The 27391-nt window shown below is 40.6% G+C and overlaps 1 protein-coding gene across 8 annotated transcripts in view; it reads left to right on the top strand.

Annotated features, from left to right (window-relative positions):
• The window catches only part of SPIDR (scaffold protein involved in DNA repair), a 502324-nt gene that overhangs the window by 13316 nt on the left and 461617 nt on the right, over positions 1 to 27391 (top strand). For 2 of the 8 annotated variants that reach the window (XM_008000554.3, XM_008000557.3), the window contains exons 2-4: positions 14572 to 14727; positions 18661 to 18727; positions 26757 to 26936. The exons of 1 other annotated variant lie outside the window; for it this stretch is intronic. In XM_008000554.3, coding sequence (XP_007998745.3) covers positions 14572 to 14727; positions 18661 to 18727; positions 26757 to 26936 — 403 coding nt within the window. Of the gene's footprint in view, positions 1 to 14571; positions 14728 to 18660; positions 18728 to 26756; positions 26937 to 27391 lie in introns of those variants that run through there. 5 more of the 8 variants (XM_008000556.3, XM_073018065.1, XM_008000555.3 and 2 more) reach the window with 4 other exon arrangements.

Consider the following 27391-nt stretch of genomic DNA (forward strand, 5'->3'; position numbering starts at 1 on the left):
TTCTTTTTTTCTTGTTTCTCAGCTTGGATAATCTCATTTGTCTTATTTAAAGTTTGTGAATTCCTTTTTTTTTTTTTTTGCCAGGCCAAATTTTGATTTCAGGTGAATTTTTCATTTCAATTACTATAGTTTTCAACTTCTGAATTTGTATTTGGTTCTGTCTTTTTATACTTTCTGTTTCTTTATGGATATTCTCTATTTGGTGAGGCATTTTTATAATTTTCTTCACTTTTTGGATATAGTTTATGTCTTTGAATATGTTTATAGTAAGTGATTTAAAGTCATTGTCTAGTGTCCAACTTCTGGCTCCTCTCAGGGACATTTTCTCTTGACTGCATTTTTTCCTTTTCATGCTTTCGTGTGTGTTATGTTTTTTTTTTTTTTTTTTTTTTTTTTTTTTGAGACAGTCTCGCCATGGTGCCCAGGTTGGAGTGCAGTGACGTGATCTCAGTTCACTGCGACCTCCGCCTCCCGGGCTCAAGCGATTCTCCTGCCTCAGCCTCCTGAGTAACTGGGATTACAGGCCTGCACCACCACGCTGGGCTAATTTTTGTATTTTTCTTTTCTTTTCTTTTCTTTTTTGAGATGGAGTCTTGCTCTGTTGCTCAGGCTGGAGTGCCATGGCGCGATCTCAGTTCACTGCAACTTCCGCCTCCTGGGTTTAAGCGATTCTCCTGCCTCAGATTCCTGAGTAGCTGGGATTATAGGCATGTGCCACCACACCTGGCTGATTTTTGTATTTTTAATAGAGACGGACTTTCACCATGTTGGCCAGGCTGGTCTCGAACTCCTGGTCTCGAATGATAACACCCGCCTTGCCAGCCTCCGAAAGGGCTGGGATTATAGGCATGAGCCACCTCGCCTGGCCTGTAATTTTTGCTTGAAAACTGGACGTTTTAAATAGTGTGATGTGACGACCCTGGATATTAAATTCTCCCATCCCCTCCCCAGGGTTTCTGTTTGTTATTGGTACTATAATTTTGTTTAATGATTTTACTAGATGAATTTTGTAAAGTTCATATTGCCTGTTGTGTGTAGCTCATGAAGATGTTTTGTGTTTCGTTTAGTTGTCTGTGGATTATTGGATAGAGATTACCTTAAATGGTTTGAGCCAATAAGTCTGTCATCTTTTATGGAGGGACTCTGTTGAGACATATGCTTTGGCAGTTTGTAATGCCAGTTTAACCTTCATTTCCTCCTTGTGCAGAGCCTTGAGATGATCCAGAGTTCAGAGGTTAGGGCCTTTTCAGTTTTTTCTTGGGCATGCGCATAGTGATGCAGGGTTTTTTGCTCCTTAGTTCAGCTAAAATCCGGATTCTTGTCTCATGATCAGGAAAAATTACGCACGGGGCCACATTGAAAGATGAGGAGAGCAGTATTTATGAAAAGAAAGCTCTCATTGGAAGAAAGGGGGTCCCACCTCACAGATTGAATACCAGGCCACCCCACATGAGCTGGAGAGGCCAGGCTCCTCCCTGCCCCCACCCATTGCCATAAGACGTGAATTCCCTTTGGCTCTACCCCATTCTCCCAGTTTGCAGGTTGGGCCTTAGTCTGAGCCCCTCCACATTGATTTATTTCCCTTACTGTGCATGTGTTAAGGGGTGGAATTTTTCACCATGGGCATGTTTAGGCAAGCCCCGGTGCACAATGACATGGGTGGCATTTGGCTGTCTCCTGTCTCTATCATAATTAATATTATGTTTTCCTAGCGAATTGATCCTCTTATCATTATGCATTCTCTCTCTTCGTAGTAATTACCTTTTTTCTCAAGTCTACTTTATTAGATGTTAATACAGTTATTCCTGCTTCTTTGATCAATGTTTGCCTGGTATAATTTTTTCCATTCTTTTACTTTCAGCCTCCCTATAATGTCGAATTTGAAGTTAGCTTCTTCGGAACAGCATATGATTGGTTTATGATCTTGGCTCACTGCCACCTCTGCCTCCCAGGCTCAAACTGTCCTCCCACTTCAGTTTCCCGAGTAGCTGGGACCACAGGTGCGCACCACTATACCCAGATGATTTTTGTACTTTTGGTAGAGACGAGGTTTCACCATGTTGCTGAGGCTGGTCTCGAACTTGTGAGCTGAAGTGATTCGCCCACCTCAGCCTCCCAAAGTGCTGGGATTACAGGCATGAGCTACCTCGCCCAGCCTGTTTAAGATAATTACTGATATCGTTAGTGCTCAAGTCAGCCATCTTATTTTTACACCTCTGAGCTCTGTCTTGTTTCTTTTTTTGCCTTCTTGGGGTTACTTAAACAAGTTCAGGGTTCCATCTGTTTTTTTTTTTTTGGACACAGTCTCGCACTGTTGCCCAGGCTGGAGTGCAGTGGCACGACCTTGGCTCACTGCAAGCTCCACCTCCCGAGTTCATGCCATTCTCCTGCCTCAGCCTCCCGAGTAGCTGGGACTACAGGCGCCCGCCACCACTAATTTTTTGTATTTTTAGTAGAGATGGGGTTTCAGCGTGTTAGCCAGGATGGTCTCGATCTCCTGACCTTGTGATCCACCCGCCTAGGCCTCCCAAAGTATTGGAATTACAGGCGTGAGCCACCGCACCTTGCCAGGATTCCATTGTTATTCCTTTTTTTTTTTTTTTTGAGACACGGTCTCTCTCTATTACCCAGGCTGGAGTTCAGGGGCATAATCACAGCTCACTGCAGCCTTGACCTCCTGGGCTGAAGCAATCCTCCCAGCTTAGCCTTCTAAGTAGTTGGGACCAGAGGCACATGCTACCACACCTGGCTGATTTTTGTAATTTTTGTAGAGAGAGCGTTCTGCCATGTTGCCCAGGCTGGTCTTGAATTCCTGGGTTCAAGCTATCTGCCAGCCTCAGCCTCCCAACATTCTGGGATAATAGGTATGAGCCACTGTGCCTGACCTATTCCTTTTTTTTGAGACAGAGTCTTGCTCTGTCGCCCAGGCTGGAGTGCAGTGGTGCAACCTCGGCTCTCTGCAAGCTCCGCCTCCCAGGTTCATGCCATTCTCCTGCCTCAGCCTCCCAAGTAGCTGGGACTACAGGTGCCCCCCACCACGCCCGGCTAATTTTTTGTATTTTTAGTACAGATGGGGTTTCACTGTGTTAGCCAGAATGATCTCGATCTCCTGGCTTTGTGATCCGCCCGCCTCGGCCTCCCCAAGTGCTGGGGTTACAAATGTGAGCCACCGTACCTGCCCCCCCCACCTTTTTTTTTTTTTTTTTTTTTTTGAGATGGAGTCTCTCTCTGTTTCCCAGGCCGGAGTACAGTGGCACGATCTCAGTTCACTGCAACCTCTGCCTCCCAGGTTTAAGCAATTCTCCTGTCTCAGCCTCCCAAGTAGCTGGATTACAGGCGCCCGCCACCATGCCTGGCTAATTTTTGTATTTTTAGTAGAGATGGGGTTTCACCATGTGGGTCAGGCTGGTCTCAAACTCCTGACCTCAGGTGATCTGCCCACCTTGGCCTCCCAAAGTGCTGGGATGGCATCTCGCTCTGTCACCCAGGCTGGAGTCCAGTTACGCGATCTTGGCTCACTGCAACCTCCGCCTCCTGGGTTCAAGCAATTTTCTGTCTCAGCCTCCTGTGGGATTACAGGTGCCGCCACCACACCTAGCTAATTTTTGTATTTTTAGTAGAGACGGAGTTTCACCACCTTGGCCAGGGTGGCCTTGAACTCCTGACCCTGTGATCCACCTACCTCAGCCTCCCAAAGTGCTGGGATTACAGGCATGAGCCACTGCGCCGGGCCGCCTCAGAATTTTAAGGCCTTGCTCTGCTGTCTTCTAACATCCATTTTGTTTTAAATGATGCAACTTAATTAAAATATAAGTGGGGATGGGATTGGAGCTGGGGATATTCAAGGCCCACAGATGTATTTGGGAAAAGTAAGTTAAAACTTATTTCAATACTATTACATAAAAATCCTGTTGCATCATATGGATAATGATCAGACAATGTCATGGGTTGAGGTGGAGGGAGAAAAAAGTATGGGTGTGTGGAAGAAATAGGATGTAGAGAAAGTTAGGGAAGAAAGCATATCGAGTAGTTAGGTTGTTTTCAGATGTCTTCGTTTACTCTTAAATTTATAGTTAAGTATCATTGCCTTTTCACGTGATTTCATTTAAAATGCTCATTTGCTTCTAACTACTGCTCATACTTTTTGGAAACTAGCTAGCAACTCTCCATTATAGGTGTTTAATGTTTTCATGTAACCAGCAGGGGGAGCACGTACTCATGTTCTTTTGGAACAGGGACGCAAGCCAGAGAAATAGATTTCAGCATGTGCCAATTAGAACGGTTTTTTTTTTTTCCTTTGAGACGGAGTCTCCCTCTTTCGCCCAGGGTGGAGCGCAATGGGGCTGTCTCGGCCCATTGCAAGCCCCGCCTCCCGGGTTCACGCCATTCTCCTGCCTCAGACTCTTTAGTAGCTGTGACTACAAGGCGCCCGACGCTATGCCCGGCTAACTTTTTGTATTTTTAGTAGAGATGGGGTTTCACCGTGTTAGCCAGAATGGTCTCGATCTCCTGACCTCGTGATCCGCCCACCTTGGCCTCCCAAAGTGCTGGGATTACGGGCGTGAGCCACCGCGCCCATCCTAGAACAGTTTTAAACTATTTTAAACTATTGTTCTCATTACTAATCGTAGAAATAATACACAGGGATTGTGGAGTTGCTAGAAAATAAAGAAAATAGAAAATATCCCCCATAGGCCGGGCACAGTGGCTCACGCCTGTAATCCCAGCACTTGGGGAGACCCAGGCTAGTGGATCACGAGGTCAGGAGATCGAGACCATCCTGGCTAACACGGTGAAACCCCATCTTTACTAAAAATACAAAAAGTTAGCCGGGCGTGGTGGTGGGCACCTGTAGTCCCAGCTACTCGGGAGGCTGAGGCAGGAGAATGGCGTGAAACCGGGAGGGGGAGCTTGCAGTGAGTCTAGATTGTGCCGCTACACTCTGGCCTGGGTGACAGAGCGAGACTCAGTCTCAAAAAAAAAAAAAGAAAGAAAAAATAAAATATCCCCCATAAACCTATAAAACCTATAATCAGTAAAACATAAACATTTTGATAATATAAGCATTTGGATCTGTTTCCTGCACGTTTTTATACAAATGCTTAATATATATTTAAAAATTTGTACATTATTATTTTAAAATTTAGTGTCATTAGTTTTACATGGATGTGTTGTTTGAAAAATAGATAAGAATAATATTTTCCATTCTGATAAAATCAAAAGCAGAGCATACATTCTTATGTGTAAATAAGATTTCCATTGGCTTTGCATATATTTTTGTTTTAGTTTCCTTTCTTACAATGAGTAGAACTTCTGTATAAAGAAAATATTTTATTATTTTAAATAAAAGGAGCAGAATACAACACTATTTTACAGTTATACAACACTATTTTACAGTTATAACTGGAAGATAATGTCTAATCAGAAGACTCAAATAGGGTAGGAAAACATTAAAATAGTTATGTCAGGTTGGTAACTGGGTGCCCCATGCGTAATTTTGTATTTAGTAAATATTTTTGGAATGTGAATGAATAGTGAGACCTTGATGACTTTTTTCTATTTTTTTATTTTTTAAAATTTTCTGTGTGTGTGTGGTGGTGGTGGTGGTGGTGGTGGTGTTGTTTGAGACTGGAACTTGTTTCTGTTGCCCTGGCTGGAGTACAGTGGCATGATCACAGCTCACTGCAGCCTGGGTCTCCTGTGCTCAAGCAGTCCTTCTGCCTCAGCCCCCTGAGTAGCTGAAACTACAGGAACACGCCACCATGCCTGACTAATTTTTGTATTTCTTTTTTGGGCAGATGGACTTTTGCCATGTTCCCCAGGCTGGTCTCAAACTCTGGGGCTCAAGTGATCTGCCCGCCTTGGCCTCCCAAAGTGCTGGGATTACAGGCATGAGCCACCATGCCTTGCCTGTTATAATGTTAAGAGAATAAATAAAGAAGGTGTAATTTCTGTAAATATTTAGACACACATGAATAATTTCTTTGAAAGTTACCTGTCCAGTTTGTATAGCTCTAGATTATATTCTGTACTTGTTAAATGCTATGACCAAGGAAAAGCAGTATACAATATCGTCTGTCCAAATACTAGTTTATTTATGGAAAAAAGCGAAACCTACTTTGTGCCTGAGTTTTGTATGTACTTTTACCAAGATCTTGAAAGTATTTCTCTTTGTACATTACTCTGTAAGACCTTCCTTATTTCAAACCAGTTTATTGAATTTCATGTTCAGTTCTTTGTCATTTACACATTAATGAAATGTAGGTAACAAATATACTTGTACATCTATAATGTAGAGAAATACAGTAACCAAGGGGAAACAGAATAAAAAAAAAAAAACTAAAGAAAAAAATAACCAAAGAGAAAACAATTTTGATGGGAAGGCTAGTAAAGAATTTGCAATGGTTAGAAAAATAAAATATTCAAGTGGCTAACTCTATGTATAAGCCTGCTAGAGAAGGGAGTGAGCAAGCTAGATGGTGTCAAGGTGAGGGAGAGATTTTTATGGTGTTTAGTGTTAGAGGCTTGAACATGATTGAATGGTGGACTTAGTGATGGAACTGGTTAAAGTGGAGGGGATTGGAATCCTGATTGCTGTGTCTCATGATTAGCACCTGATTCTTCTGTTCAGGATTTCCTTTTTATTACTTCAAACCACTGGAGTGTAAGGCATTACGAGTTTCTTCCTCAGCCTTTTTTTTTTTTTTCCTCAAGACAGAGTTTCACTCTTGTTTCCTAGGCTGGAGAGCAATGGCACAGTCTTGGCTCACCGCAGCCTCCACCTCTCAGGTTGAAGCGATTCTCCTGTCTCAGCCTCCCAAGTAACTGGGATTACAGGCGTGCTCCACCACACCTGGCTAATTTTGTATTTTTAGTAGAGACGAGGTTTCTCTATGTTGGTCAGGCTGGTCTTGAACTCCCGACCTCAGGTGATCCGCCTGACTCAGCCTCCCAGAGTGCTGGGATTACAGTGCCTGGCCAGGCTTGTTTTTTTTTTTTTTTTTTTTTTTTTAAACTTACCAAAGTTTGTGATATTTGTACTGTTTTACTCAACATTATATACTCCGATAAAGAAATTTCAAGCGTGCACAGAGAAGCTTGTGGTTTTGAATTAGATCCTGAGGATCTAAATTTTGTGTTTAAGTTACCTGTTACAGATTGATTTTTATTTTTATTTTTATTTTTATTTATTTATTTTTTTTTGGAGACGGAGTCTCGCTCTGTCGCCCAGGCTGGAGTGCAGTGGTACGATCTCAGCTCAGTGCAAGCCCTGCCTTCTGGGTTCCCGCCATTCTTCTGCCTCAGCCTCCCAAGTGTTTGGGACTACAGGTGCCCGCCACCACACCTGGCTAAATTTTTTTTTTTTTTTTTTTTTTGTATTTTTAGTAGAGACAGAGTTTCACCATGTTAGCCAGGATGGTCTCGATCTCCTGACCTCGTGATCCACCTGCCTCAGCCTCCCAGAGTGTTGGAATTACAGGCGTGAACCGCTGTGCCCAGCCTACAGATTGAATTCTAATCCAACATGTTTAACAGTGGTCTCAAACATTTATGGAATAAGGATCAGAAGAGATGGTTGTCAAAATGCAGATTCCTGAGCCTTACCTCTCTCAAAATTCTAACTTGTGATTTGGGTACCTAGGTATCTGTAAATGCATCCCTGATTCTGATGTACCTGTTCCCTGGATTGCATTTTTTAAAAATTGAGAGATATATGTACACGCATACACACACACATATGTAAATAAATAAATATATATATACACACACACGCACACATGCTGTGAAATGTACTGTTTTAACCATTTTTAGGTGTGTAGTCCTATGGTATTAAATACATTCACTTTTGCTGTAGATTGAATGTTTCTCTCTCTCCAGTATTCAGATGTTGAAACCTACTTCCCTATGTGATGATATTTAGAGTTGGGGCCTTTGGGAAGAGATTAGATCATGAGGGTACCCTTGTGAATGAGATTAGTGCCCTTAAAAAAAAGTTCCCAGAGACTCTTCTTCCTTCTGTCCCATGGGGATGTAGTGAGAAGAATCAGGAAACCATCTATGAACCAGGAAGCAGACTCTCACCAGACACTGAATCTGCTGGTGCCTTAATCTTGAACTTTTACAGCCTCTAGAACTATGAGAAATTTCTTTTGTTTCTGTGCCACTCTGTTTATGGTATTTTGTTATAGCTCCCAGAACAAACTAAGATAGCATTGTTTTTCAGCCATTACCACCATCCATCTTCAGAACGTTTTCAATCATCAGAATGGAAATTCTGTACTCATTAAACTATGACTCCTCATTCTTCCCTCCCCATCCCCTAGCAACCGTTCTACTTTCTGTCTTTGTGAATTTGTCTCATAATATGGGTCAATTCTAATTGCCCTCATATAATGTTTGCCCTTTTGTGTCTGGCTTATTTTTACTGAGAATGTTTTCAAGATTCAACAATGTTGTAACATGTATCAGAAATTCATTCCTTTTTAAGGCTGAATTAATATTTCATTATTTATGTGTTCCACATTTTGTTCATGTATTCATTCATTGATGGACATTTGTGTTCTTTCCACCTTTTGGCTATTGTGAATATTGCTGCTATGAACATTCGTATACAAGTATCTGTTTGAGGTTTTTGTTTGTTTGTTTGTTTTTCTTTTGAGACGGAGTCTCGCTATGTCACCCAGGCTGGAGTGCGGTGGCATGATCTCAGTGCAAGCCCTGCCCCCCGGGTTCATGACATTCTCCTGCCTCAGTCTCCCAAGTAGCTGGGACTACAGGCGCCTGCCACCATGCCAGGCTAATTTTTTGTATTTTTAGTAGAGAAGGGGTTTTACCATGTTAGCCAGGATGGTCTTGATCTCCTGACCTCGTGATCCGCCCGTCTCGGCCTCCCAAAGTGCTGGGATTACAGGCGTGAGCCCCCACACCCGGCCCTGTTTGAGTTTTGGGTATATACTGAGCAGTGGCATTGCTAGATCATGGTTGTTTAACTATTTTGTTTTATTTTATTTTAGAGACAGAGTCTTGCTCTGTTGCCCAGGCTTCAGAGCTGTGGCCTGATTATAGCTTACTGCAGCCTCAAACTCCTGGGGTCAGGCAGTTGTCCCGCTTCACCCTCCTGAGTAGCTGGGACCACAGATGAACATTCCCACCCCTGCTAATTTATTTTTTGTAGGGACTCGCTATGTTTCCCAGGCTGGTCTTGAACTCATGGGCCCAAGTAGTCCTCCTGCCTTGGTCTCCTAAAGTGCTGGGATTACAGGTGTGAGCCGTTGTGCCCTACCCTGTGTTTAACCTTTTTTTTTTTTTTTTTTTTTTTGAGACAGAGTCTCACCCTGTCACCCAGGCTGGAGTGCAAGTGGCTCGAACTTGACTCGCTGCAGCCTCTGCCTCCTGAGTTCAAGCAATTTTCCTGCCTCAGCCTCCCGAGTAGCTGGGACTACAGGTGCATGCCACCACGCCCAGCTAGTTTTTTGCATTTTTAGTAGAGATGAGTTTTCACCATGTTGGTCAGGCTGGGCTTGAACTCCTGACCTTGTGATTCGCCCGCCTTGGCCTCCCAAAGTGCCGTGATTACAGGCATGAGCCACCTTGCTCAGCTGCATTTAACTTTTGAGGCTCTACCAAATAATTTTTAACAACTGCAACATTTTACTTAAAAGTTAAAATTGCTACACATCCTTGGCAATGCTTATTGTTTTCTTTCTTTTCTTTGCTTTTTTTTCTTTTTTTAAATAGTAGCTGTTCTGATGAGTGTGAAGTGGCATATCATTGTAGTTTTTTGCTTTTTGTTTTTGGAGATAGGATCTCACTCTGCCACCGAGGCTGGAATGCAGTGGCGTAATCAGTGATGCAGCCTTGACCTCCCAGGCTCAAGTGATCCTCCCACCCCAGCCTCTTGAATAGCTGGGACTATAGGCACACGCCACCACATCCAGCTATTTATTTATTTATTTCAAAGACAGGATCTTGCTCTGTCACCCAGGCTGGAATGCGGTGGTGCAGTCATGGCTCACTGCAGCCTTGACTTCCTGGGCTCAAGCAATCCTCCTACCACAGCCTCCCAAGTAGCTGGAACTGCAGGCATGTACCACCATGCCTCACTAATTCTAAAAAAAAAAAAAAAAAAAAAAAAAATCTGTAGATATGGGGTCTCACGATGTTGCTTAGGCTGCTGACTAATTTTTCATAAGGACGGTAATCCTATTTGTGGGGGCTCTGGTTCCTGTTCTAGTCACCTCCAAAGGCCTCATCTCTCTCTCTTTTTTTTTTTTTTTTTTTTGAGACAGATCTTGCTCTGTCGCCAGGCTGCTGGAGTGCAGTGGCAGGATCTCGGCTCATTGCAACCTCTGCCTCCCGGGTTCAAGCAATTCTCCTGCCTCACCCTCCTGAGTAGCTAGGACTACAGGTGCATGCCACCACACCCAGCTAATTTTTGTATTTTTAGTGGAGACGGGGTTTCACCATGTTAGCCAGGATGGTCTCGATCTCTGGACTTCGTGATCCGCCCGCCTCTCTCTCCCAAAGTGTTGTGATTACAGGCATGAGCCATTGTTCCTGGCCAGGCCTCATCTCTTAATAGCATTGCATTGGGGATTAGGATGTCAACATATGAATTTTAGGAGACAGCAGGGTTCAGACCATAGCACTAGTTAAGGAAGTTTTAATGGTGTATTTTAATTTTAATTTATTCTTATTGCTTAAACTACAATGATATTGTTGTGGAGATGTATTTCTGATTAGGTGATCAAGTTATAATTGTTAACCTCAATTTAATTCCCAACACAAACCTAAAATTTTTCTTAAAATGCAAATTAAAAATATTATGAAATGAAGATATGTCTGTTGCAGACATTTGTTTTAAAAAAGGAAAAATGGGCAAAAAAGCCTAGAGAATATATTAGTGTTATCACTACAATTTCCAGCCTAGCAAATACAAACTCCTTGGCTTATGTTCTTTTTTAAAATTCAGTAAAGTTTTCTGGAATTGTGGTTTTTACTGGCTGTCCCATTCCTTTGATTTGCTTCTTCAGGAATTCCTGTTACCTTTATGTTGGATCCCAAAAGAGACTTAATCATACTATTTCTCTTGAATATTTTTTCTCTTTCTTCACTGGAGCTGGATTGTGGAACCTTTAAATTTCCTTTTTTTTTTTTTCTTAGACAAGTTTGCATGAGGAATAAAATTTACAAAAAAAATCGTTTTTCACCTGTTTCTCTCTTTGTTGAATTATACTGATTTTTTAACAGCATTATTAAGTAAATAATTGATATAAACTTTATAGTTACAGCATACAGTTTGATAACTTTTGAGATCCACACATCTCCATGAAACTATCACTACAAATGGGTTAGCGAATATAACAGTCATGTCCCAAAGTTTTTCTTTGCCACTTTGTAATTCCTATTTCTCTCTTTTCCTTGCATTCCTAGCCTATCGTGAACCTGCTTTCTATTATTATTAATTTGTTTGCGTTTTCTAGAATTGTATGTAAATGGATTTTTATGGTCTAGTTTCTTTTGTTTAGTGTTATTTTGAAATCCAATTATGTTATTGCATGTTTCAGTACTTCATTCTATTTTTTTTTTTTCGAGACGGAGTTTCACTCTTATTGCCCAGGCTGGAGTGCAGTGGCATGATCTTGGCTCACTACAACCTCTGCCTCCTGGGTTCAAGCGGTTCTCCTGCCTCAGTAGCTGGGATTACAGGTGCCTGCCACCACGGCCAGCTAATTTTTTTTTTTTTTTTTTGTATTTTTAGTAAAGACAGGGTTGGTCTTGAACTCCTGACCTCAGGCAGTCCACTCACCTCGGCCTCCCAAAGTACTGGGATTATGGCGTGAGCCACCGTGCCCAGCCGTTATTCCTTTTTTATTGCTCACTACGATTGTATTGTATGGATATATCACAAGTTTTAAAATCCATCCATTTGTTGATGGGTATATTAGCTATCTATTGCAGTATAACAGATTATCCAAAAACTTAGTGGCATGAAATAATATGCATTTATTATCTAACAGTTTTCTGGCCAGGGATTTGGGAGTGGCTTATTTGGGTGACTGGCGTAGGGTTTTTCATGAGATTGCTGTCAAGATGCTGGATGCTTTGAAGTCATTTGAAGGCTTCGCTGACATACCCAATTCAAAGATAGTTAACTTCTATGACTGTGGGCCAGAGGCTTCAGCCTCTGATCTTCTGACTAAGGATCCTCTTTGCAGGGATGCTTGAGTCTTTTTTTTTTTTTTTTGACACGGTGTCTCACTGTGCTGCCCAGATTGGAGTGCAGTGGTGCTGTCTTGGCTCACTGTAATTTTTGCCTCCCGGGTTCAAGCGATTCTCCTGGCTCCGCCTCCCGAGTAGCTGGGATTATAGGCTCCTACCACCACCCCCAGCTAATTTTTGTATTTGTAGTAGAGATGGGGTTTTACCATGTTGGCCAAGCTGGTTTCAAACTCCTGACCTCAAGTGATCTGCCTGCCTCAGCCTCCCAAAGTGCTAGGATTACAGGCATGAGCCACCATGCCCAACCATGTTCTTATGGAATCTGGTAACCACTAAAACAAGTGATCCAAGAGCAGCATGAACAAAGAGAAAGTTGCAATGCCTTTTTGGTTTTTTTTGTTTGTTTGTTTGTTGTTTGTTTTTGAGACAGAGCCTTGCTGTGTTGTCCAGGCTGGAGTGCAGTGGCGTGATCTCGACTCACTGCAACTTCTGTCTCCCGAGTTCAAGTGATTCTCGTGCCTCAGCCTCCCGAGTAGCTGAGATTACAGGTGTGCACCACCACACCCAGCTGATTTTTGTATTTTTAGTAGAGATGAGATTTTGGCCTGTTGACCAGTCTGGCCTCTCACTCCAGGCCTCAAGTGATCTGGCCGCCCTGGTCTCCCAAAGTGTTGGAATTACAGGCATGAGCCACTGCACCTGCTGGAAGCCTCAATTCCTATTATGACCTGCTCTCAGAAGTTGCACATTGTCACTTTCCTCATGATATTATTTGCTAGAAATAAGTCACAACATCCAGCCCTCACTCAAAGAGTAAAGAATTAGTTTTTTTCTTTCAAAGGCTGGTTTTGAGGGGAGCAATGTTAAAGAATTTGTTGTCATATTTTAAAGCTACTGCAGTGGACTTTGGGTGGTTTTTAGGTTTTGGCTATTACAAATAAAAATGCTTTTTAAAAATATATGTAAAAATCTGTGTAGACATAGTTTTATTTCTTTGCGTAAATAGGAGTAAAACGGCTAGTTTGTAAGATAGTGTTATGTTTAAATTTTTACTACTTTTACAAGATATCTGTAATACCGATTTGTTCTTGGATTCCTTCTGGTGTAGTCCTTTTTAAATTTTATTCTACTTCTTAAGTTTTGTCACCTCATTTCTGAGTTTTTATTCTGAATGTTTTATCTTGTTTTAAAATTGTAGTTTACCATTTTATCTGTTTTGTGTGTCTTTGATGCACTTTTTTTTTTTTTTTTGATATGTTGGGATGTTATTCTCCTTGGTTTTTCCCTAATAATAATTTTATAGGATTTAGCTTTTATACCTTCCTGTTGCTTATTTTAATGTCTCTTTCTTCTGAAATGATAGGAGGCAGGATTCAGGATAGCTTTTCTTTTCTTTTCTTTTTTTAAGGATGTGGACTCTCACTGGGTTGCCCGAGTTGAAGTGCAGTGGTGCAGTCATAGCTCACTGCAGCCTCAAACTCCTGGGCTCAAGTGATCCTCCTGGTTCAGCCTCCTGAGTAGCTGGAACTACAGTCGTGTGCCACTATGCCCAGCTCACTAAAAAGTTTGTTTTTTGGTTTTTTTTTTTAGAAATGGGGTCTTGCTGTGTTGCCCAGGCTGGTCTTGAACCCCTGGGCTCATGGAATCCTCCTGCCTTGGCCTCCCAAAGTGTTGGGATTACAGGTGTGATCCATGGCACCCGGCTCAGCATAGCTTTTATACCTTGTGTTGTTTTCATATGGCTTGTAAAAATACGGCCACTTGTGTATTTGGTCTTGTAGATTCTCCCTGACTCTGCTCATCTGGACATTTTCTGTGTCTCTGCCACCCCTGTGGTGCTGAGTAGATTCCACTCCCAGCACTTTCTCAGTGAGGGGCCCAGAAGGGAGTCCAGGGTGACCAGTTTTGGGTGGCCCAGGCTGCTCCCATCTCTTCACATCTTCTTACCGTAGAGCCCCTGCTCTCACCTAGTTTCAGGTGCTGTTCTCAGATCTGTCACCTGCTCTGCTTCCTGGTGAGCACTGATGTCTAGGTTCTCAGGGCCTCCTTGGCTCTCTTACTTTCCTTGGCTTCTTTCCTCTCAGACACTGATACCATGCCGGACTTTGGAGGGTTGGTGGTTTGTCTTTACCCACTTGTGTTTTGGAGTTTGCTGATTAATTGTGTTTCTATGTTTTTGGCTTTGCTGTCCAGTTGCTGTTTATGTGAAGATTTAGAGACATTCAAAAACTATGCCTTTACTAATGACACTTCTGGGTTTTCAGATTGTAAATTGTTAACTTAATGTCTATTTAATGAAGTTGATAGTGTTTTTTGTTTTGATTTTTCTGTTAATAATCATCTCCACAGAGAAAAAGGAGTTGGGATATAGAATGCCCATCCTTTCCAGGAGAAAGACCACTGCAGGTCAGAAGAGCAGGTCTCAGGACAGCAGGGGCAGCTGCCTCTCTCTCTGAAGCATGGCTCAGGTGTGGAGAAGGGTTTCAGGACGCTTCTGGGACTCCGGTAAAGTATCTGTAGAATTGTTTTCCCTGAATGCCAAAGAGGAAATCCTGAGTGTTCAGAACATTGTAATTACATTTCATTGTAATTCCCTTTCTTATTCTTTCAGGACACTGTAATTGGTATACTCTTTTTCTTCCCTTTCATTCCTTTAATAATCGTGGCAAGTTAGTATTCACCTTTTTTTTTGTTTTTTTGGAGACAAAGTCTCACTTTGTTGCCCAGGCTGGCGCAATCAGCTCAGGGCATTCTTGAACCCTTGAACTCCTGGGCTCAGGCTATCTTGCCTCAGCCTGTCAAATAGCTGGGACCATGCCTGGCTAATTTTTTTTTTTTTTTTTTTGAGACAGAGTCTCACTTTGTCACCCAGGCTGGAGTGCGGTGGGGCTATGTTGGCTCACAGCAACCTCCGCCTCCCAAGTTCAAGCAATTCTCTTGCCTCAGCCTCTCGAGTAGCTGGGATTACAGGTGCGTGCCACCATACTCGGCTCATTTTTGTAGTTTTAGTAGAGACCGGGTTTCACCATGTTGGCCAGGCTGGTTTGGAACTCCTGACCTCAGGTAATCCACCTGCCTTGGCCTCCAGAGTTCCGGGATTACAGGTGTGAGCCAGTGTGCCTGGCCGCCTGGCTAATTTTTTAAAAACTTTCTGTAGAGACAGGGTCTTGCTGTGTTGCCTAGGCTGGTCTCTAACCCCTGGCTGCAAGTCATCCTCCTGCCTCCGCCTCCCAGAGAGTTGGGATTACAGGTGTGAGCCCCCATGCCCAGCTCACACCTTTACCTCTTTAATCAATGCAGAACCTTTCTATTTCTTTGTTTGTAAATGAAGGATATTTACTAAGAATGTTCTCAGAAGATGAAACCATTTAGCATACCACTCTTCACAAGAAATGCATGTTTACTCTGGAGGCATACTCTGGAGATATTGCAGGTTTAGTTCAGGACCAACACAATAAAGTGAATATCGCAATAAAGTGATCACATGAATTCTTTGATTTCCTGGTATATATAAAAGTTATATTATACTGTAGTCTGTTAAGTGTGCAATAGTATTATGTCTAAAAAAGCAATGTATATATCTTAATTTAACAATATTTTATTGCTAAAAAAAAATGCTAACAATCATAGGAGCCTTCACCAAGGTGTAATCTTTTTGCTGGGAGAGAGTCTTGCTTTGATGCTGATGGCTGCTGACTGATCAGGTTGGTGGTTGAAGGTTGGGGTGGCTGTGGCAGTGTCCTCAAATAGGTAAAAGTGAAGTTTACCACATCTATTTACTATTCCTTTCATGAAAGATTACTGAGTAGCATGTGATGCTGATAATATTTGACCTGTAATAGAACCTCTTTCAAAATTGGACTCAATCCTTCCAAAGCCTGACACTGCTTTATCAACTAAGTTTATAGGATATTCTAAATTCCTTGTTATCACTTCAACAATGTTCACAGCATTTTCACCAGGAGTAGATTTTATCTCCAGAAACTACTTTATTTGTTCATCCGTAAGAAGTAACTCTTCATCCATTCAACTCTTAGAAGATTACAGCAATTCAGTCATATGTTCAGGTTGCACTTCTAATTCTAGTTCTCTTGCTGTTTCTATCACATCAGTTTTTCTGCTGAAGTCTTGAACTCCTCAGTCATACATAAGGGTTGGAATCAACTTCTTCCAAACTCCTGTTAATGCTGATATTTTGACCTTCTGTCATTAATCATGAATGTTCTTAATGGCACATGGAATGGTGAATATTTTCCTGAAAGTTTTCAATGTACTTTGCCCAGATCCATGAGAGGAGTCACTATCTATGGCAGCTACAGCCATGTGACATGTATATCTGAAATAATAAGACTTGAAAGTCAGAATCACCCCTTGATCCATAGGTTGCAGAATGGAAGTGGTGTTAGCAGGCATGAAAATAACGTTAATCTCCTTGTGCTTCTCAATCAGAGCTCTTGGGTGACCAGGTGCATTGTCAATCAGCAGTAATAGTTTGAAAGAAATCTTTATTTTTCTGAGCAGGTCTCAACAGTGGACTTAAAGTATTACAGTAAAGAATGCTGTAAAGAGATGTGCTGTCATCCAGGCTTTGTTGTTACACATTTATAGAGCATAGGCAGAGCAGATTTATCATATGGGCGCTAGGATTTTCAGAATGATACATGAGCATTGGCTTCAACTTAATGTTACCAGCTGCGTTAGCCCCTAATATGAGTATCAGTCTGTTCTTTGAAGCTTTATTGCCAAGCATTGACTTCTCTCTAGCTACGAAAGTCTTAAATGGCATCATCTTCTAATATAAGGCTCTTCCATCTCTATTGAAAATCTGTTATTTAGTGTAGCTACCTTTGTCAGTGATGTTAACTAGATCTTCTAGATCACTTGCTGCATTACCTTGTACTTTTATGTTATGGAGATGATTTGTTCATGAACCACCCTCTGCTAGTTCCAGACTTTTCTTCTCCAGCTTCACCTCTCAGCCTTCGTAGAATTGAAGAGAGTTAGCACCTTGCTCTGAATTCTGCTCTGGCTTAAAGGGATGTTATAGCGGTTCAATTTTCTATCCAGATTGCTAAAACTCTGTATTAGCAATAGTGCTGTTTTACTTTCTTATTATTTGTGTATTCACTGGAGTAGCACTGTCAGTTTCGTTCAAGAACTTTCCTTAGCATTCACAACTGGCTTAACAATTTGGTGCAAGAGGTCTAAATTTTAGCTTATCTTAGTTTTTGCCATGCCTTCCTACCTAAGCTTTATCATTTCCAGCTTTTCTTTTCTTTTTCTTTTTTTTTTTTTTTTGAGATGGAGTCTCTCTCTGTCACTTGGGGTGGTGCAATCTTGGCTCACTGCAACCTCCGCCTCCCAGGTTCAAGTAATTCTCCTGCCTCAGCCTCCCGAGTAGCTGGGATTACAGGCGCCTGCCACCACGCCCAGCTAATTTTTGTATTTTTAGTAGCCACAGGGTTTCATCATGTTGGTCAGACTGGTCTCGAATTCCTCACCTTAGGTGATTTACTCACTTTGGCCTTCCAAAGTGCTGGGATTACGGGTGTGAGCCACTGCGCCTGGCCATTTCCAACTTTTGATTTAAGGTGTGAAACATTCAGTTCTTCCTTTGTTTGAGCACTTTGAGGCCACTGTAAGGTTGTTAATTGACTTAATGTTAATATTGCTGTGTTGCAGAGAATAGGAGGCCTAAGGAGAAGGCAAGAGATGGAGGAGCAGCTGGTTGGTGGAGCAGTCAGAACACACACAGCATTTATTAATTTTACTCTCTTATATTGGTTTTGACTGTGGCACCCCAAATCAGTTACAGTAGTAATACCAGAGATCACTGATCACAGACCATCATAGCAGATTTAGTAATAATGATAAAGTTTGAAATCTTGGGATAATTATCAAAATATGACACAGAGACACAAGTTTATAGGTGAGCAGATGCTGTTGGAAAAATGGCACACAGAATTGGTTGACACAGGATTGCCAGAAATTTTCAATTTGTAAAAAATGCTTTATCTGTGAAGCACAATAAAACAAGTTATGCCTGTATATTCAGAATCTTTTGGCAATGAGATGTTCTGGATAATATTTGTGTGTTTATGTACTTACGGAGGAATGCTATTACAAACTCAAGATATTTGGGTATGAGTAGTAATGAGTACCTCATAGGCAGTCAGAGTCATATGTGTGAGCAGATACTACATTGAATGTTAATATGAAACGTTGTGGTCAGTCAGATCTCTTTAGATTCTGGAAAAATACAACAAATTTATAAATATATAAGGAGTACATGCTTTGGGAATACTGAAATTGGTGAATTGGTAAAGGAAATCAGAGAAGAATATGTTAAGGAGAGTATAGTTTAAGATTTTGAATATTTTATAAAAGTTTTTTTTTGCATTTGTCACATAAATTCCATGATTATTATTTTGCCTGCAGTCATTAACACCTGAAGAGAAGACGATTACAGAAAAACACCTTGAATTATCCCCTAGACTCAAGCAAGGTAACTATTTTGTTGATTTCTTGACAGAGAAGATATAAGACTAATAAATCCTTCTGTGATTATTTTAAAAATTTGTTTTTTTAAAAAAGTTACATGGTTTGGGGAGACTATATTCATAGTTAAAAAACATCAAGACAAGGTAAAAAGGTATTTTTGAGAACTCTATCATCGCTGTCACCATCTACCCCATTTCTCCTGCCCGCCTAACTAACATTTTTTTGTGTGTCCTTGCTGAGTTCTTTTTTTTTTTTTTTTTTGAGACAGAGTCTCGCTCTGTCGCCCAGGCTGGAGTGCAGTGGTGTGACCTTGGCTCACTGCAAGCTCCACCTCCCAGGTTCACGCCATTCTCCTGCCCCAGCCTCCCGAGTAGTTGGGACTACAGGTGCCCGCCACCGTGCCCAACTAATTTTGTTGTGTGTTTTTAGTAGAGATGGAGTTTCACCATGTTAGCCAGGGTGGTCTTGATCTCCTGACCTCATGATCTGCCTGCCTTGGCCTCCCAAATTGCTGGGATTACAGGCGTGAGCCACCGTGCTTGGCCCCTGAGTTCATTTTTATCACAGAGCCCAGTAGGTTAGCTCATGCTCATAGCTCCAGGGTTTTGTGTGTGTGTGTTTTTTTTTTTTGTTTTTTTTTTTAAATCAGATTTGGGAAGGAAATGTGACCTATGCCAAAAGAACTATACTGCTTCAGGCTCTGAAATTATTTCTTGATGAATTAGGGAACTCTAAATAAGTAGTAGAAAACTGTTCAAACACTAGAGTATTTGGATAAATGAGGTTGAATTTGTCTCCTGCAGCAGGACATCCAGAGGGCTAAATTCTTTCTGAATTCTGTAGCCTGAGTGTGGAATTGGTTCTCATGGTCGGTAGGTGGTGGCTGAATTCTCCAGGCTGAATTCTTGGAAGAGTGTAGGTGCTGAGGATTTTTGCCAAGTCAGCTTTGCCTTTCTTTTGGGAAGGAATGCCCTTCCCAATACCTCTACCTTTGACTAGAACCTGTTACAAAGGGTCACCTCCACTAAAGATACTTTAGTGAAATTAAGGATTTTTAGATAGGTATGTTGCTGCTAAAGAAAACTGGGGTTATTAGTAATGAAGAGGGGGTGGGTGGATATTAGGTAGGCCACTGGTTCTGCCGCCATAGGCAGTCAGCCCCACTGTGGGTGTGTAGGAAGAGTGAGGGCTTGTGACTTCCGGGATCTTGCATCCTAGCTCTATAATCTTTGAAAACTAAGCTAAACATTGGCAGTCTCAGTTTTGTATCTGGAGAATGGGTATAATCATTGGGTTATTATGAATATTAAGTGAGCTAAAAATAGTAGATTAAATGCCTAGAGGTGCTTCAGTAGGTGCTTGATTGATGACAGCAGTTGCTCATATGTCAGTGGCATAACTTTCTGTGACATTCTAAACCATGTTATTATTTCAGTGACATGCATTCTTTTCTATACAAATGAAAAATAAAATTTACCAAAAATGTTTCTTTAAAATTTATAAAATGTTGTGTTATGAAATAAACTGTACACATCTTTTAAATACTATAGTCTTTTGATGGAATTGCAGAAGCTGTTGGCAGAGACAAGCCTTTGACCTTAGGCACACATTACAAAAGCATGTTCCCCGACTCTGCTTCCCAGCTGTCATAAAAATACTGCCTCCTCACCCAAAATGTAGTATAGAATTTTTATCCTGGAATTTTTGTTAATAGGATGTCTTAAACTAATACTTCAGTATTAGTTTAAATGAACCTGTTAAAAATGAACCAGTTCTACAAAATTCCTTGAGTCTCTTTTTCTATCAGTCTCCACTACAATTATGATTTTTTGCCTTAGCAAGCTGTGTATGTTATAAATAAAGTAACTGTACATTCATACAAGCTCTTCTAACCTTTCAGAATATATTGATCATTCTATAGAGTAGAAAGTACACCAGAGTATGGGTCAAATAAGTAGTGGCATGGGAAAATCATCCAAAAATGTATTTTTGTTATGAAATACAAGGTAACAACTTATTTAATGTTTCTTTTTCAAAGTTGAATTTACTTATACATGTTTAAAATCTCCAGAAAAGATTCAAGCCATATCTGTTTAAAGAAAAATACTTTTCCCCCGACATATTATAAAAGTTTAGAAACCAAAATTAACTTGATCTTTGAATATTATAGCAATTGACACTAATGAGAAAAGGAAAAAACTAAAATTATCCGGCTAATAAAAAATTACTAATAATTATTATTTCTTGACCTGCCTGTTTCCCCACTAGACCACTGACTTCTTAAGGGCAGACCCCATCTGTTGCTCACCTTTGTATCACTGCTGAACTAGTTTCCAAAGGCTGTATTACGGCCTTTGGAAGTACCACAAACTGGGTGGCTTAATCAGCAGAAACTGACTGTCTCACAGTTCTGTAGGCCAGTCTCCAAAATGAAGCTGTTGGCAGGGTTGGTTCATTCTGAGGGCTGTGGGGGAAGAATCTGTTCTAGACCTCTCTCCTTGGCTTGTAGATCCTGCGTTCTTCCTCTGTCTCTTCCCCAGGTCTCTTCACATTGTTTTCTCTGTGCATGTCTGTCTTTGTGTCCAGATTTCCCCTTATAAGGATTTCAGTCATCTTGGATTAGGGCCCACCCTAATTACCTTACTTGAATTTGATTACCTCTATGAAGACTCTGTCTCCAAATAAAGTCACATTCTGAGGTACAGAAGGTTAGGACTTCAACATATGAATTTTGGGGGGGCGGGGCGGGGACACAGTTCAGCTCATAACACTGGGTGCTAGGACAGTGCCTAGCCCACAGTGGGCACCCAGAAATGTTCAGTCTGGCTAATATTTATCCTACGGTTCCATTGGAATGAGCCTTGATATCAAGGACACCCTCTTTTCAGCAAGTAAAATGAGTTGCTAATCAGTTCCTGGTAGTGGTTTTTTTTTTGGTTTTTTTTTGGTTTTTTTTTTGTTTTTTTGAGATGGTAGTGGTTTTAACTATCTAGTTGTGTAGTCAGGTGCCTATAATTCATGGATTTATAAATCTAGAGTCCTGGTCTCTGAGGTTTTGAATGACATAACTAATGATTATCCTGTCTTTTAAATTAGATGGTACATAAGCATCAGACAGTTACATATTTTCTTAGATACACTAAACTAATCGTGAAAACAACTGCAGGTCTCTCTGACTTGGGAGCCACGCATAATGGTTAAGAACATGGACTCAAAAGCTAAACTGCCTGGATGTGCCTCTCAGGCACCACGGCTGCTGGCCGAAAAAAGGCATTACGTTTGGGAAGTGCTTTTCAATGAATGATTCATAACATAGGAACTGTACGAATAAAGCTGGTAAATTCACCTAAACATAAAGGGAAAAATAGCATGGCCAAAATTACGTATATAAGTCTGGTATTGTATAGGGCAGGAAGATCACTTGAGCCCAGGAGTTTGAGGCTGCAGTGTGCTGTGATCATGCCTGTGTACAGCTGTTGCAGTCCATCCTGGGCAACATAGCAAGACCACATCCCTTACAAAAAATTACACGTACATAAACAAAATTTAAAATTCAGAAAAACCAGGGAAAATATTGTGACTCATGTCACAGACCAAGGCTGATCTTTCTCATAAAGAACCATCAGAACTTAATCTAGGGGAAAAAAGATAACTATTGCAAAAATAATGGTTATGGAGGGACTGCTTTCGAAAAGGGAAATATAAATGATTTTCAAATGTATGAAAAGATGCTCAGCCTCAGGCAGTGAGGTCAGTTTTTTCTGATCAGATCATCCAAAATCTTAGTATATGTCTTTCTGTTTGTTCTTTTATGTTCTTTTGAAGTCTAAAAACGTGTACTTTGGTTTTACATGTCTCAAGTATCAGGGGAACCCACCCCCAGTATTTCAACGTAGGTTCTTTCTATTTTAGCTAAGTGTTGGCCAGCTGAGAAATAAAGAGTACAAAGAGAGGAATTTTACTACTGGGCCTCCAGGGGTGACATCACATATCGGTAGGACCATGATGCCCACCTGAACAGCAAAACTAGCAGGTTTTTATTAAGGACTTCAAAAGGGGAGTGGGTATACGAACAGGGAGTAGGTCACAAAGATGCTTCAAAGGGCAAAAAGAAGAACAAAGATCACATGCTTCTGAGGACAATAAAGATCACAAGGCAAAGGGCAAAGCAAAGATCACAAGGCAAAGGGAGAAATCAAAAACTCCTGAGAAGGGTCTATATTCAGCTGTGCAGATATTGTCTTGATAAACATCTTAAACAACAGAAAACAGGGTTTGAGAGCAGAGAAACCCGTCTGACCTCAAATTCACCAGGGTGGGTTTTTTCCCCCACCCTATTATGCCTGAGGGTACTGTAGGAGACCAGTCCTTATCTCAACCACATAGGAGAGAGACTCTCAGAGAGGCCATTTATAGACCTCCTCCCAGGAATGCATTCCTTCCCCAGGGTTTTAATTATTAATATTCCTTGCTGGGAAAAGAATTTAGTGGTATTTTCCCTACTTGCATGTCCGTTTATAGGCTCTCTGCAAGAAGAAAAATATGGCTCTATTCTGCCCAACCCCACAGGCCATCAGACCTTATGGTTGTCTTCCCTTGTTCCCTGAAAATTGCTGTTCTTTTTTTTTTCAAAGTGCACTGATTTCATACTGTTCAAGCACATGTGTTTTACAATCAATTTGTACAGTTTAACACAATAGTGGTCCTGAGGTGAGGTACATTCTCACGAAGATAACAGGATTGAGAGATTAAAGACAGGCATAAGAAATTATAAAAGTATTATTTGGGAAGTGATAAATGTCTATATTAGAATGAAATCTTCACAATTTATGTTCAGAGATTGAAGTACAGAAATTGTAAAAGTATTAATTTTGGGAACTGATATATGTCCATATTAAAATGATATCTTCACAATTTATGTTCCCCTGCCATGGTTCCAGCTGGTCCCTCCATTTGGGGTCTCTGACTTCCCGCGACACTTAAGTTTCTTGTAGGTATTTTATTGTTTTTTCTACTGCTTTAAATTTGATTTCGTATTGTAGTTTGTACCTTCCCACCTTTATTGGACTTTCTTATTAATGGTAGTAATTTTTCAGTTGGTTTCTTGACTTTTCTATGAATTCATTTTATAATTTGCAAATAGCGATAACTTCCTTTTCTTTTCTTTTTTTTTTTTTTTTGAGATGATGTCTCACTCTGTCACCCAGGCTAGAGTGCAGTGGCGCGATCTCTGTTCACTGCGACCTCCACCTCCTGGGTTCAAGCAGTTGTCTGCCTCAGTCTCTGGAGTAGCTGGGATTACAGGCCCCCACAACCACACCTGGCTAATTTTTTGTATTTTTAGTAGAGATGGGGTTTCACCATCTTGGCCAGCCTGGTGTTGAGCTTCTGACCTGGTGATCCACCCGCCTCGGCTTCCCAAAGTCTGGGATTACAAGCGTGAGCCACTGCTCCCGGCCGATAACTTGCTTCTTGACTTATTTTTCAAATGCACAATAATGATAGAGATCGATAATGTCTCTTGCAAGTACCCAGTTTATTAGCTTTTTAGATAGATATAGATTCTTAGGATGTTCTGAATAGTTTATTTTTCCTTTTATAACATGAACAATAGGCCACTTCAGTAATTCTAGATGTTCGTGGGACAAAGTAGTAAGTGTTCAGTAAATGTTGACTATTCCATGCATTTTGCCTTTGTAAATACTGTTTTTTCAGACATCATCGTGTTAGTGAATCCTCTTTTTCTGATCAGCGCAAAGTGGAACATTCAGTTTTTTTGTGCCACCACTATTCCATGACATACGTCTGGTATAGTGTTAGTTTTTTTCATGATTAGTGTTTCCTTCCAGACCACACATGTTCCTTGTGGGAAGGAGTTTTCTCTTTTCTTTTTTTTCTTTTCTTTTCTTTTTTCTTTTCTTTTCTTTTCTTTTTTAGAGATGGGATCTTATTCTGTCACTCAGGATGGAGTGCCGTGGTGCAGTCATAGCTCACTGCAGCCTCAAACATTTGCTCTTAAACTCGTCCTCCTGCTTCAGACTTCCAAGTAGCTGGGACTACAGGCATGCACCACTATGCTCAGCTAATTTTTTAATTTTTTGTAGAGATTGGGTCTCACTGTGTTGCCTAGGCTGGAGGTTTTTTTGTTTCCTCATGGTTTACTGTATCAGAGGGGTACTGTAAATATGTATCTGATGAAGCCTAGGTTTATTTTTTGTAAAACATGAATTTTATAAATATCTAATCTCTTCATTTCATAGTGTATTGAAATGCGCTTTGAAATATATCAGATATACCACGTAAGATAAGATATGTATGTATATATGTGCATATATATGTTTTAGCATTATATTTATAATTATGAATATAAACAGAATAATTGATTTTTATTAGGTATATATTCCTTTTCTGACCAATATCAGAAAAGTTTTCTGTTGACTTTTGATTCTACCAAGATGAAATAGCCCCATTCTGGCTACATTTTCCACCTATTAGAATGGCTATAATAAAAAATAGTGGCAATACCAAATGCTGGTGAGGTTGTGGAGAGACTGGATCACCAGTACATTGCAGGTGTACAGTAAAATGGTACAGCCACTCTGGAGAGCAGTCTGGTGATTTCTTAAAGACTAAACATGCAATTACCATATAACCCAGCAGCTGCATACTTAGGCATTTGTCCCAGAGAATGAAAATTAAATTTACATAGCATCTTGTACACAGATGTTTATAAGCAGCTTTGTTCATAATAGCCCCAAACTAGAAACAACGCAGATGTCCTTCAGTAGGTGAATGATTAAACAAACTATGGTGCATAGTATCATGGTGTACTATTCAGTAATAAAAAGAAAATAAATGTTGATAACTTAGATGAATATCTAAGAAATTATTCTGAGTGAAAAAAGTCAATCCTAAAAGGTTACTTAGTGATTTTATTTATATAACCTGTGTGTGTGTGTGTGTGTGTGTAGGTGGGTGGGGGTGTGTGTGTGTGTGTGTGTGTGTGTGTGTGTGTGAGAGAGAGAGAGAGAGAGAGAGAGGAGAGAGAAAGGGAAAGAGATGGAGTTTCGCTCTTGTTGCCCAGGCTGGAGTGCAGTGGCTCAATCTTGGCTCACTGCAACCTCTGCCTCCTGGGTTCAAGCAATTCTCCTGCCTCAGCCTCCCCAAGTAGCTGAGATTATAGGTACCTGCAACCATGCCCAGCTAATTTTTTGTGTTTTTAGTAGAGATGGGGTTTCACCATGTTGGCCAGGCTGGTCTCGATTATATAACATTTTTATAATGACAGAATTACAGAAATGCAAAACTGAGTAGTGGTTGACAGAGTTCAGGGATTGGTATGGGGCCAGGAGATGGTATAGCTATAAAAAGGTAATGCAAGGCATCCTGTGGTGATAGAATTGATCTGTATCTTGACTGGATGAGTGTCAGTATCCTGGTTGTGTTGTACTACAGTTTTGCAAGATGTTACCATTGGAGGGACTGGGTGATGGATACAAGAGTTTTTCTCTGTTGTTTCTTATAACTGTATATAAATCTAATATTATCTCAAAATAAAAAGTGTAATTAAATACAATGTTTGGTCTTAAGTGTTTTAAGCACCCTGCTCCCAGAGCTCTTAGCACGGCAAAGGAAGCACACAGAAGCATTCCTGTTACTCATAAGTTTTGACTTTGTGTTTTGCATTTTAAAAAATTTTTTGTTTTCATCAAATACCCCAGGAAGTTATACTTTTATAAAATGTTATTTCAGGTCTTATTTTTCTGGTTTTCTTTTGTGCTCTAGTCACTTTCCTTTTTTTGTATAACTTAACCAGTTCTACTTTTTCTTCTTGGAACTTGGCTTCGAACTCAGAGAATGTTAGTGAGATTGTGCATAGAACTTTAGGTAGAAAGATTTGACGTAGACATTGCTTTTCTTATCACAGAGTTTTGTGTATTCGTGACTTTGGCAAAATTACACGCATAAAATTGTATTCTGATAAATGACCATATAAGGAGATGATATTTATGTGCTTTCTTTTTCTTAAACAGAAACTACCACATTTAAAAGCACCAGTGGGCTTACAGATATAACATGGAGTTCCAGTGGAAGTGATTTTTCGGATGAAGATAAGACACTTTCTCAATTACAGAGAGATAATGGACATTGCTCTAGAATAGACAGATTTTGTAACAGGAACATTGTGTGTCCAGAAGATGGGACTAGTGAAGGTAAATTGATAATTTTGTTAGAAATCCAGTTTCTGTTAAATATTGGATTTAATATTGGAAGAAACTTACATTCCTTTCTAGTATTTATCATTAACATTCCATCTATCAGAATGGCTACAATAAAAAATAGTGACAATACCAAATGCTGGTGAGGTTGTGGAGAAACTGGATCACCAGTACATTGCAGGTGTACAGTAAAATGGTACAACCACTCTGGAAAAGAGTCTGGCAGTTTCTTAAAGACTAAGCATGCAATTACCATATAGCCCAGCAACTGCACCTTCAGGCATTTGTCCCAGAGAATGAAAATTAAATTCCTTTCTAATAGTTAGGATTTTACTGAGTCCCACCCTCTATGCTAAACACTTCAGAAACATTTTCTTGTTTAATATTTCTCAAAACAACTCTAGGAGATAGGTATTATAGATATTATTTTTATAGTTAACAACTTAAGC

The sequence above is a fragment of the Chlorocebus sabaeus genome, chromosome 8 (assembly GCF_047675955.1).
Source record: "Chlorocebus sabaeus isolate Y175 chromosome 8, mChlSab1.0.hap1, whole genome shotgun sequence".
Taxonomy (NCBI): domain Eukaryota; kingdom Metazoa; phylum Chordata; class Mammalia; order Primates; family Cercopithecidae; genus Chlorocebus; species Chlorocebus sabaeus.